The 12629-nt window shown below is 60.7% G+C and overlaps 1 protein-coding gene across 1 annotated transcript in view; it reads left to right on the top strand.

Annotated features, from left to right (window-relative positions):
- The first annotated feature begins 5206 nt into the window (after positions 1-5206).
- ADGRB2 (adhesion G protein-coupled receptor B2) overlaps positions 5207-12629 on the top strand; it is a 58922-nt gene continuing 51499 nt past the window's right edge. The window contains exon 1 of the mRNA XM_025212860.1: positions 5207-5960. Coding sequence (XP_025068645.1) covers positions 5216-5960 — 745 coding nt within the window. The 5' untranslated portion in view covers positions 5207-5215. The remainder of the gene's footprint in view (positions 5961-12629) is intronic.

The raw sequence follows: 12629 nt of genomic DNA, 5'->3' as shown, positions 1-12629 counted from the left end.
CACGTGCCACTGAGGCTCCATCAGCGGCTCTGATGAGGGCCCCCAGGGACCGTCTTGCTCTCCATGGCCTCCATTAGAAGGCCTTCTCCATGTCTCCCATCCCTGGGGTCGCTGGCTCAGGATGGGGTGTGGGGCGTAGCTACGAGGCGTGGTGGACAGCTGTGGTTTCTATCACATCAGAAGCAGAAGCAGGGTGGCTTCTCCAGGGCCCGTGGGTGGAAGCGCTGGCCCTCTGGCTTGGTTTTCTGGTGCCACCTGTGCCAAGGCCTGTTGAAATCGTGCCAGGTGCTGTACGAACAGAAAATGGGTGTCTCTGCCCCAGACACAGACCAGAAGAGAATGAGAAGCAGCAGAAGGAAAAGTCAGGTGCCTTTTTCATGCACAGACCCCTGTGCCATAATAGAGGCTCTCCACGTGGATGGTAGCAGGGGGATCTTTGTTTCAGTGCACTGTATTCAGTGCCTCTGTTTGCGGCCAGGTGGGTCACTGTGCGCTCAGAGCTGTTGCCCTTTCTCCTGGTACATGGAGCTTCCTGATGTCACCCTCCAAATACTCCCTCCTACAACTCCTGTTGCAACCAGCTGCTTCCCTGCAGGTTGCTACAATGCCCAAGGTCAAGAGACAGAGCTGGAATAGACCCCAGGGCTGGAGCTCCTTAGACCAGTGGTTCTCACCCTTTTTAAACTCAAGACACTCCTCCTGAGGCTCACGGCGCCCCTTGGAAAATGCCAGCTCCGAGTCTGCTCTTGTTTTTTTGACTATGGAAAAATACTAGAGCGATTCTTCTTTGCAAAGAGCTCAGAAAGACCCCAGCAGGGCAGGGTGTTGTTAACCCTACGGATTCCTGCTTGACATCTCTGCATTTATCTTGCGCATCCTGTTTGCACACCTAACGTTGTGTGGCACCCTCAGAAGGATCTCCAGGCACCCCAGGGTCTCACAGCACCCCGGCTGAGAATCGCCATGCTAGACTGCGACGTGACCCAGGCTTGTGGGTCTGAAATAGCAGCACCAAACCCAGCCCATACAGGCCACAAGCCAGTAACCCAGCTGCTTTCACCTAGTCAAACCAGTGGCCTGGTGGTGGGAATGTGGCTAAGGTGGCAGAGAAGTGGGCTTGCCCCGTGGCTTCTTCCTTCTCCTGTGCTGTCTCGGTACCTGCTCTGTGCCGCACGCTCTGCACAGCCCCTAGCACCAAAGGCAAGACATTTATGACGGAGGACTTCTGGGCCTTATCCATGGTCCTTCCCAAAGCACGTGCCCACCCTCTCCTTCTCTGGGTGCCCCATGTGCCTGTACCATCATGGTCCTGGCACAGGAGCAGGGGGAGTCACAGAGGGGCCCGGTGGAGAGAGGCAGCCAGTGCGTTCAGGTGATATATCAGTGCTGTCCCAGGGCCCGTCCGGCAGAGCCCGAATAACCCTGGCTAACGGCATCAATATTTATGACTCCCCATGAAAATTTAACGGGCTGCAGTAATGAGGTCGTGAAGGGTGATCAGAGCGTGCCAGGGGCCGGCAGGGCTGGCTTTGCAGCGGCCACTGGCCTGTACGGGCAGGGGGAAGTGCACGTGCAATGCATGTGTATGTGTGCGTGCATGTGAGCGCGGGGACGTGCATCTCTGACCGCTGACACCAAGGAGGGTCTGACCCAAAGGCCAGTGCCTCTCCAGGGCATTATGAGGGGGGTCCATGCAGCCACGTCCCAGATCAGCAGGCTGGGGCTTGTCCCTCCTGTTGGTAGGTGTTGCCTCCCAGCAGCCATGGTGTCTGGGGGGTGCTGGGGTGGCTGCAGCCCAGCGCTCTGGGGGCATTACCTGCCCCCTGCCTGGGCCTGGTGAGTGAGTGGTGGCCAAGCTGAGCCACTTCGAGGCATCTGGCTGCTCATGCAGTGTGCTGAGCACCCCTGGTGAGGGGCTCAGTGTGGTTCAGGATCGGGGCCCAGCCCCCAGGTGCATAGCTCTACCCAGACCCTGCTGGGGGGCTGTCCCACACCCCATCTCAGCAGGATTGGAGCTGGGGAGTCTTCCACCTGTCCCCTGGGGCATGGTGAGACGGGGAGAGGCTGACTGCTGGACCTGGGCACCTGTGGCATGGTCTGAGGCTCCCAATCGGGGCCCATGGCAGGAGCCACCACATGGTTCAGAGCCGGGGATGCTTCCCGCTTCGGATGGAGCAGCAGGGCGGGGGAGGCGCAGACGAGGCTGGGACTGGAATCGTTGCAGGTCAGGGCTTCAGGGCCTCGGCAGAGCTGGCTGTGGGGAGCGTGCCTGGAAGGTGCCAGCACTGCACACAGCTCCCACAGGGGTCTGCATGCAGCTCTTCCCTGGGCCACTCTTCCCCTCTCCCCTTAGAGAAGCAGGGTGTGAGACAGCAGGGAGGGCTGTGCATGGACTGGAGTGCACACGCAGTAGTGTTCTGTGCATGGCTTGATGTACACATGGGGATTGGTGTGCGCACAAACTAGGGTTCCGTGTACGCTTGGATTGGTGTGCACATGCACTAGGGTTCTGTGCACACGGGTGGACTGGTGTGTGCACGCACTAGGGTTCTGTGTGCACATGGATTGGTGTGCACATGCACTGGGATTCTGTGTGCAAGTGTGTGTGGATTGGTGTGCATACACATTGGAGCTCTGTGCACGAGGATTGGTATGCATACACACTACACGCTGACCAGATTTCTGTGTGCATGTGTGGATTAGTATGCATACACACTGGAGCTCTGTGCACATGGATTGGTGTGCACACATACTAGAGTTCTGTGTGCACATGTGGATTGGTGTGCACACACACTAGATTTGTGTGCATGTGTGGATTGGTGTGCACACACTAGAGTTCTGTGTGCACATGTGGATTGGGGTGCACACACACTAGATTTGTGTGCATGTGTGGATTGGTGTTCATGCATGCTAGAGTTCTGTGTGCATGTGTGGATCGGTGTGCATATGCACTAGGATTCAGTGTTCATGAGGATTGGTGTGCACACACTAGAGTTCTGTGTGCACGTGTGGATTGGTGTGCACACACACTAGATTTGTGTGCATGTGTGGATTGGTGTGCACATGCACTAGGATTCGGTGTGCATGAGGATTGGTGTGCACACACACTAGAGTTCTGTGCACATGGATTGGTCTGTGCTCACGGGCTGAGCTTGGAGCTCTGGGTCTTGGAGGGGAAGCGCGGCTCCTCCGCTCTCCGGAGGCTTTTGCCGTTCCCTTGAAAGGTTAATGGGGGCTTTGCATGTGGAGCCCACTTGCTTCAGCTCCCATTTGCTGCTGGGGAAGGTGAGGCCTCCAAGGGCATGCCACTTCCCAGTGGTCCCGCAGAAAGTCATTTTAGAGCCAGGAGAAGAGCCCAGGTGTCTGGTTCGTGCCATCCAGGCTGCACCGCTCAGCAAACTGAGGAGCAAAACCCAGGCGACCTGATCCTAGAGCCCGGCTACATCCCTAGCCGCTCCTCTGCTAGGCAGAGACTCAGGCATCCTGCCTTCCCATCCAACACATGCTCTTCCCTGTGCTGGAGAGAAGCAGCTCTGTCTCCCTGTCCCCTTGGCCTCTGTCTGTGTCCCACACCAACCCTTCTCCTGGCGGCGGGGGACCAGAGCAGTTGAAAGGCCATGTTTGCTCCAGTGTTCTCTCTCTCCTGCATCCGAGGGAGGATTTTGTGGCTTTTTCTGAGCCCAAGGGACCCATGCCAGGAGCTGGAGGCTGGTGCTGTGCACATGCCACTCTGTTAGTGCTCTTGCATCTCCACCTGCAGCCCTTGCTCATTCAGCCCTGTCCATCCCTGCCTGGGTAGCTCAGGGAGTCACCTTCCATCCCAGACAGCTCCCACCTGCTCTGCCGGTGCCCCTCACTCCTGACCTACAGCCTGGGCTCCCACAGCTGCCCCGCTAATGCCAACCCATGCTGACCCACAGTTTCCTGCTCTTCCAGCCCTCTATGTTGCCTTGCTCTTGTTGCAGCTGGGTTTGCTCTGCTTGGAAGGTGGCAGAGGATGGCAGCTCTCTGAAGGGGGCCACAGGGGCCAGGGCAGCCAAAGATGGGCTCCAGACCCCTTGCCCGCCAGCTCCCAGCACTGGAAGAGACCTCAGGCCGGCAGTCTTTGTGTGCCAGTTTCTCCCGTGACAAAGCAGGGCTGAGGGCGCCGTGCTGGGTGATCCTGGCACCTGCCTGATAGGCCAGGCTCTCTTAAATGAAGGAGCTGGGGTTTTTGCGGGAAGGGGATAGAACTGGGTTTGGGGCACTCTTGCGGTGGACTGGGCATCTCAAAGGAAAGGGCATTGCTAATGAAAATGTGCTGAGCTGATACATTATCCTGGGCCTGGGGCTGCAGCTTCGTATCCTTGGCACGGTCGCCTGGGACTGGGGGGAGATGTGGCAGGAATAGATAATCGCAGGCAGCACTGGAGGCCCGGCCTTTTCCTCCTCCCTCTCGTTGGAAGGGCGACAGCTTCCCCGTCACTCCGGGGGTGTGTGCAGGGCTGGGGTCTGGGGGTGGCCCGGGCAGTGGCTGGACCCCAGGGCATGGGTTTGGGCATTATGTGTGTGGGTTGTGGGGGGGAGAGGAGTTGGGGCAGACTGTCCCAGGAAAGCTGGGTTCTCTTGGAGAGGGGAGCTCTGGCTCGATGAGCCCCTGGGGTGAGGCAATCTGGTAGGACCTCTCCATACTCAGTCCCATTGGGGTCCTTCATTGCCAGCTGGGACAGGACACCCCCGGGTCTGTGCCAGGCAGGAAGCTCACATTGGCTCCCTGCACCTGGCCGGTGGGTGCTTGGAGAGGGGGGTCCTGGCCCCGGCCATGCTCCTGGCCCCTCTGTTCTCTGCCCCCTTCCAGCTCCTCTCTGAGCCTGGCATGAAAAAACTTTGTGAGGGCCCTGAATGGAAACCCCAGTGTAGGGGGCAGAAACCCACCCCTTGCCCTCCAAGCAAACTGCCTGGGTGCTGGCCACACTGCCATGCAGCCTCCCGACCCCACGCCAGCCTGCCTGTCCCTCCCAGCCTCCGGGCACGGAGCCACGTGCTACCCTGGCAAAAAAAAAAAAGTTTTCAATTAGCAATTGTCACACCGTGGATTAACCTCATTGCCTACGATACTGCCACAACACGGTGCCTGGGGCATCTCCGGGGCTTCCTGGTGCTGCTTAATAACCCCAGGGCATCAGTGCTTGGTCTGACTGTGTCTCTCTCCCCCTCGCAGGGCAAATGACATAGGATGACCCCTGCTGGTCCCCTCTTACTGTCTGTGATATCGTCTCTCTTGTGGCTCACGCGGGGCTTCGACCCGGCTCCCAGCGCCTGCTCAGCTCTGGCCTCCGGGGTCCTCTACGGCTCTTTCTCGCTCAAGGACCTCTTCCCCACCATCACCTCCGGCTGCTCGTGGACCCTGGAGAACCCCGACCCCACCAAGTACTCCCTGTACCTCAAGTTCAACCGGGAAGAGCAGGTGTGCACGCACTTCTCCCCTATGGTGCTGCCCCTCGACCATTACCTCTCCAACTACAGCTGCGGCCCCCGGGCCGAGGCCGGAGGACCCCCGCCGGGCGAGGAGGCTGGCGACGAGGAGCTGGAGGCCCAGCTGGAGCTGTGCCAGGGCACCGGCCCCTTCACCTTCCTGCACTTCGACAAGAACTTCGTGCAGCTGTGCCTGGCGGCCGAGCCCGAGGCGGCCCCCCGCCTGCTGGCCCCCGCGGCCCTGGAGTTTCGCTTCGTGGAGGTGCTGCTCATCAACAACAACCAGGTGGGGGGCCGGGGGACGCCGCACTGCGGCCTCACCCAGACGGGCTGCAGCTGCCAAGCCGAGAGCCCCCCGGCCGCCGCCGCGCCGCCCCGGCGCAACGAGACGCTGTCCAACGCCCTGGCGCCGCCCGCCGTCCCCAGCAGCAGCAGCAGCGAGTGCTGCGTGACCGAACTGCATTCTGGGAATGCGAACGATTTATACGTGCCGGAGATTAAATACGGTAAGGGGGCGCTGGGGCGGGAGCCGGACTGCAGCCGGGGAGGGCTGGGCCTGACGGTGGGTGAGGTTTGGCTGTGGGGAATCTCCCTTGGTGGTTTGCACTATAGGGCTCCTGTGCATTGGTTGGGGAGTCCCCACGCTTCAGTAGCAGGCTGTTGTATGGGGTATTCAAAGGGTCTTGGGCCCCTGTGCTGAGGCTGTATGGATGGGGGTGCCTGTGCCATCTGGCCGGGCTGCTGCAGCGGGTGACGGCTGTACCCTTCCCCAGCTGCACCCCTGGCTTCAGCTCCAGCCCGCATGGGTGGGCACCATGTCTCCGGTCTCCATCCGTCTGTGTGTGCTGAACCCTCAGCCCCACCAGACGGACACATGCTCCCCGTTTGGTGCCTGGGGGCACCCCGCTGCCTCCCCCAGCACCCTGCTCTTTGCAATTGCCCCAGCCCGGCTCCCTTGCTCAAAGGCTCCCTGCCCCCAGCTTGCCTCACTGTGGGTGGAGAAGGGTTAAAGGCACCAGTGCTTGGAGTCTGTGCACCCAGGCCCCTGGCATTTGTCTTGCCCCTCCTGCATGCCCCTCAGGGACTGGATGTGGGCATCGGCCCGTGGTGGGTCTGGCACACCAAGAGCAGGGGCTGTGCCTGGATTTGACCTTGGATGAGGCATGGAAGAAGCAAGCCCAGTCTGGTCTGGCCTGACCTGGCCTCTGGTGCTGGGGCCAATGGACGCCCAGGACATTGCAGCAGGTCCCCAAATTCTGTTCGGTGAGGGGATGTGTGAATTGAAGGTGTCTTTGATTTCCCCTCTCTCCCAGCAAAGCCCAGGTCATTGGGTTACTGCCTTCCCCTGCATCCCTCGCCCAAGTTTGCTGCTGGCCCGGCTGGTGGTAGGAGCTCCTGGGCTTCCCCTTCCCCTGGTGCTGCAGCAGCTGGTGGCTGATGGAGCGGCTTGGCTCTGGGGCCCTGTCATTCTGCATCAGTGCCGACACTGAGAACAATTTCCAGGGACAGTGACCCTTTCCTGTGGCAAATTCCCCTTGACGGCTGATGCCCAGGTGCCTGCTACTGCCGCCAGCGTGTCAATAGCACCTCAGCAAGGCTGTGCTGGGCTGTTAACCCAGCAGCACGAGGACACTGGCTGGTCATGGAAGTGCATGAACCCACGGTGCGGTGAAAGCTGCCTGCCTGGTCAGGGGGGTAGCCCCTGCATGCTGCCTGGGCACGCCAAGTTCAGAGCTACCCTGCTGTCCTCCTGTTCCAGCTCTGCACTGCCCCCCTCCATGCCACCTGCCCCTCATCCTGCCTCTGGGCTCCCTGCTGGTCCAGCCTGGAGCTCCTTGCAGCACTGCCTCAGTCCTGACTTAGGGTGCAGGCCCTTCCTTCACCCTTGCCCACAACCCCAAATCCTGCCCAGCTGAATCCTGCCCGCCTGCCTTCTTCTATTCCTGCCCTGCCTGCCACCCAGGTCAAGCCATGTGGCAGGCTCCATATTGGCCACTGGACCCAAGTGGGGTCCTCAAGGACAGAAGCCCAGTGCACTGTTCATTGGGGAAGCTGGCCCTTCTGGCCAGGGGCTGGTGACTGGAGTCACCCAGGAGCACCCCGGGCTTCTGCTTAAACAGGCCTCTTCCCTGCAGGGACAGGCACTGTCTGCATCTCAGAGCATCTTCCTCCAAACGCTTATGGAGCATCAGACCCTTGGGTGTTGGGGTATGTCAGGGGCTGTCTGGGGGTGTTGAGAAGTGTCTGGAGGTTGTCAGGAGTCATCGGTGGGTGTTGTCAGGATGTTTAGAGCTGCCAAGGGTGTGTCTGGGGTTGCTGGGGTGTGCTCAGGGTGGTAGATGTTGTCTTGGGGATGTCTAGAGGGGGGGGGGGGGGGGGGGGGGGGTACCTGCACATTGGGATGGGAATAATGCTGTCTGTAGCACATCGATGATACCATGCCTGCCCCGTATCACTCAGGGGGCCAGAGCTGGGAGCTGCGACCCATCAGCTGCCCGTGCCTCACAGCTGGCCAGATGTTCCCCCATGATGTGTTCCCCCATGAAGCCCGACAGAAGAACAGAACACAGCTGGCCAGATGTTCCCAGATGTGGGGCTGGCCTTGCTGTGTTCTGTTCTTCTGTCAGACTTCAGCATTTCTAGCAGGCCCTAAGTGTCTTTATGGGCAAACCCCGCAGACTCAGCTTCCAGCCTGTGCTGACCACAGGACCACCTATCACCATGTCCCTTGGGAACTTTTTTGCTTTGTGGTTTGACGTGCAACTTGGCATGGCTGCTTAGGAGCCCCCCGCCTTGGCAGACATATTCCCCGAGTGGGACTGGTGCTAGGGACCCCGCATAGCCCCTGCTGATGGGGTGAGGAGAGCAGAAGGCCAGGGATCTGCACTGACTTCACTGCCTTCAGCTGCTTGTGAACTGCTGTCCTCAGAGCCACCTACCCACAGCTCAGAGCAGCTCCCAGGGCAGCCTGGGCCTCTCAAGGCATGAGTTGGGGTCGGTGACACTTGTCCGGGACTCATGGAGGGGCTGTGGGGCTGAGGGAGCACGAGCCTGCCCAGCTGGTCTTCATCTGGGAGTGCTGGGGCTGCAAGGGAAGGTGGGTGGGGAAGGAAAGCTGGGCTGGGCTGACTCTGCCACTGCCTGCCTTGTCACCATGGGTCACTCCCCTCTCAGCCTCAGCTCCCCCGTTATAGAAATGGGGCCAGGAACTCAGACCTGCTTAGGCTGAAAGATCTTCCCCCTAGAGCCTCTCCCTGTGTCCAGCCCTGCTGGGGTCCATACAGGGCCTGGCACAGTGGGGGCCCAAGCCACCATTGTTAGCCTAAGCAGCCCCGTTCGGCTTCACTGGGCTTGTGTGTTATCGCGAGATAGCCAAGCTTTCTGTGCTGAGGGGCCGGTTGGAGAAAGGAGCCATTTCCATGCCCCATCTTGGTCTTTCTGCTGCGGGGCATGTGAGCTGAGACCTTCCAAACTCATCGCACGCTGCATCCTCCGACCGGGGCCAGGCGGTAACAAGCAGCCACAGGAGAAAGGGTCCCCCGCTGAGCGGCCTGGCTGGATAGGACTTGTGCAGGGTACACGCCTGCCTGGTGGTGTCACCTGGGGCCGTGCGTGACTCCCGTTGAAGCCGGCTGCGCGGCCGCTTGTTCTGGAAGGGTAGTTGTTTGAACTCCGGTTCCCTCCGCCAAATTATGTTTGACATTCAATTAAAACCCCGCGGCACCTGGATGGGAAATGTTAGCGCAGCAATGAAGTCGTCGGGGGTAATTCATTTCTCTTGCAGCCTTGTCGCTGGCAGGGCTGGCAGGGACAGCGGGAGAGGGGCTAGCATGCGGGAGCTCACTGCTGGGGCCCCAGGAGGCAGCAGGACCCGGCTGAGCTGCCGCTCCAGCCTGGGGCTGCTTCGCTGCAGGCACTTGGGCTCAGGGCTGAATGAGGCTGGACTGGCAGGGTGCTGGGCATTGCAGGGTGCCTGCCTGGTCTTGCACACCTCCCTCTCTCTCACCAGTGTCCATGCACACTTCTTTTCCCAGCTGCATGCTTATGCAGGCAGCCACACCCTCTCCTCTCCCGGAGTGTGCTTCCTAGCTCTGCCTCCTTCAGACACAGTGCACCAGCCTGCACACGTGCTGCGGCATCACATGCTTCTCTTTCATGCATTTGGCACCTCCTCTCCTGCTGTAGCACCATTGGGCAGGGCTGCCCACTAGCATGCAGGCCTGTAGGCACGCTCAGCCCTTGTGTGTGTGTGCTGCAACGCTCTGCCAGGGAGAGATGGTGAAGACACCACCGCATGGCTGGTGGTTCTTGCCAGTGGGGATGCAGCTCTGCTTGCCGAGACAGCTGATGGCCCTGTCTGCGGAGCCCTGTCTACACTAGGGATCCTTGTCACCAGGCCAAGCCACAAGGCTGCGAGTGCTTTGGTGCGCTTAGATGTGCACACCTGTGCGCATTTGCACGTGAGTGCACACCATCCTTGTCCTGCCCGGCCGCGGTTGGGCTGCTCTGGTGCCTCCCTCTGCTGCATCTTCCCTGGCATGGGGGTGGGCCCCGGAGGACAGAGCGCCGTTGATGTGCCAGGCTGGCACAGACGGGGGAGGGGGATCTGCTGGCCTGACCCCTGCCTGGCGCCCCCCCAAGCCCCACTTGCACTGCCCCACCATGGAGAATAGCCGCCTGTTCCCCTTCCAGGTCTCCCTCGGCAGGCCGGGCTCCGGGGCTGAATGCTGCGCCTTTGATTCGGTGTTGGCAAGCACCCAGCTCTGAGCTCATCGGGCCTCCTCTGAGCAGAGCTCCCACCACCCGCTCCCCATGGGGCTGCCTCCATCCCCCTGGGGCTGCGGGACCCTAACCCTGCCCAGCCACCACCCCCACAGTGCCAGCCTTGGGCTCCGCGTCCCCACTCCCAGGCTATGCTCTTTGGACAGGAATTGGGAGCCACATGGCAATGCCGCAGAGACCCCTTCTTTTGGCTATAGTCCACGAGGTGGGGAGCAGCAGCCAGGGGCTGGCCCTGGCAGGAGGGTCTCTACGCTGGGAGGGACAGGTGCCTGCAGAGCCGAGACTTGGCTGCATCCACCTGCCGGGCATGTCTTTGCTGCTCGATTAAGGGCAAAGGCTCTGGTGGGAGAGTATGCTGCTCCTGGGCTTGCACCAGCACGCAGGTGCATGCTTGCATGTGCAGACACGCACCATTTGCACACATGTGGGTAATCCCTGGGTGCTTGCACACATAATATGCATGTGCACACATGCAGCCCCCTGGCACTGTGCGTGTGCACACAGCTGCTCAGTCCCCGTGAGTATCTGTGCTCTGCCTGCACGTGCCTTGTGCTGTCACCCCTTGCAGCTGGACCAGTTCTGTGCCAGCTGGGAGTGGGCAGTGGTGCTGGAGGGGCAGGGTGTTGGGCTGGGAGTCCAGATACCTGGGTCTCATGTGCAGCTATGGCATTGGCCTGCTGGAGCCTTTCTCCTCTTGCCTTGCCCTCCTTCTCTTTGGCTCTCCAGCCTATTTAGACTGTAAGGAGAGGATCCTCAAAGGGTGTCTAATTCCCATTAGTTCCCATGGGAATTAGGCACCTCAGTCCCTCCTGAGCCAGGAGCCATGTAGCTGCATGTGGGCCAATGTGTGAAACGGGGTGCTCTGCACTGCTGGGCAGAAGGGGAGTTGGCCTGACCCATGCTAATTGGCCTGACCCATGCTAATTCACCTGCCCCTGCTAATTAGCCTGCCCCAAGCCTCAGAAGCAAGCAGTTTATGGATCCCTGCACAGTGCAGGCTGCCTGCAGGCACTGTTGCTGGGCACAGGGAGGTGTCTATGCCATCCCCGTGCAGTGCCAGCTTCCAAAACTGGTCCATTGCAATCCACAAACCACGTGGTGTCAGGAGCTCATCAGAGCAGTCACATCCCAGGGCAGCCGGGAGCACTCAGGCACCAACCCCGGGAGCACTGAGCAGCGGGGAAAGGGTCAGGCGACTCCTGTCGCTGCCAGGGCCCTGTGCCCCCAAGGCGGGCAGCTGGGGAAGCTTGGGCTCCGTGGGTTTTCATTGGAGCATGGCACGCAATCAACCTGGGCAAAGCATGGGCAAAGAGGCTGTAGCCTCGTGGGGCTGGGCAGGACAGGGCTGCATCCATGGTCTTATCTGCAGGTCTCCAGGTCTATGCCCTCACCCTGCCGGGGTGCACCCCGCTGCATGCCCACCCCATCCCCTGCCCAGGAGAGCGAAGCGTCGCCTCCGAGGTGAAAACAGAGGTGGCTGCAAGCTGCCGGGTCTCCATGGCAACCTCTGCGCTGCGGGGGAATTGACTTATGGAGGATGATTAAAAAGAAAGGCGCCGCGCATAATTTGGGGAGCGGGGAAGGGCAGGGAATGGAGCCGCGGCCGCGTGGGGGGCCAGCAGGACAGGGCGGCCTCAGGGTTGCAGCCCCGTGCTGGAGACTTGGGTTGGGTGCCCAGCTCTGCCGTGCCTCGGTTTCCCTGTTGGCAATGCAGCGGCTGTGGATGCCGCCCCATCTCCCCTGGGGGCCTGAGCACAGGTGAGGAGATGCGTGTCTTTGGCATGGTGGGTCGCAGGGCGGTCTCTGGCTCATGCGGTTCCAGCATCACAGCCTCCGCTTTGGGCAGAAGGTGGCTGGGAGCCCAGAGGAGACTGGGAGGGGGCTGGGGAGTCTGGTCTTAGCTGGGCTGGGTCATTCCCCAGCTCCTTCCCAGCGGGACACCAGCTCCGAAGGCAGGAGGGCACATCCTGTGTACCAGCGGCCCGGGGGGGCATTGCCAGCACGTGCTGATCTGCCCCCTCCCCTCTCTCTGGGGCCGAGGGGGTGGTTTATGACAGTGCCAGCGTTAAGTGCTTCTCTGTCCTCATCTGAGCAATCAGACGGAGTGTAAATTTGCCTCGCAGGCCCTCTATTACTGTCGCTAAAATACAGGCTGATTTCCCTGGAGGTTGATGACTAAAGAAACCACAGACAGCGAGCGGAGGGGTGGGGGGGCCAGCAGAGACATGGCCAGGCTGGCAGCCACGTGGTTCAGCTCCTGCATGGGATGCAGGGGCAGGACGATGGGGGTGGCGGGTGCGTGTTGGATGCCTGGGGCAGCTCTGGAGTGCATGGGGGAAGGCACATGGGGCTCGTGGGGAGGGGGCATATGGGGGTGGTGGGGAGGGGTATCG

The sequence above is a fragment of the Alligator sinensis genome, unplaced genomic scaffold (genome assembly GCF_000455745.1).
Source record: "Alligator sinensis unplaced genomic scaffold, ASM45574v1 scaffold994_1, whole genome shotgun sequence".
Classification (NCBI taxonomy): Eukaryota; Metazoa; Chordata; order Crocodylia; family Alligatoridae; genus Alligator; species Alligator sinensis.
Note: the sequence above shows the minus strand (reverse complement) of the source record. Positions and strands in the feature narration are given on the sequence as shown.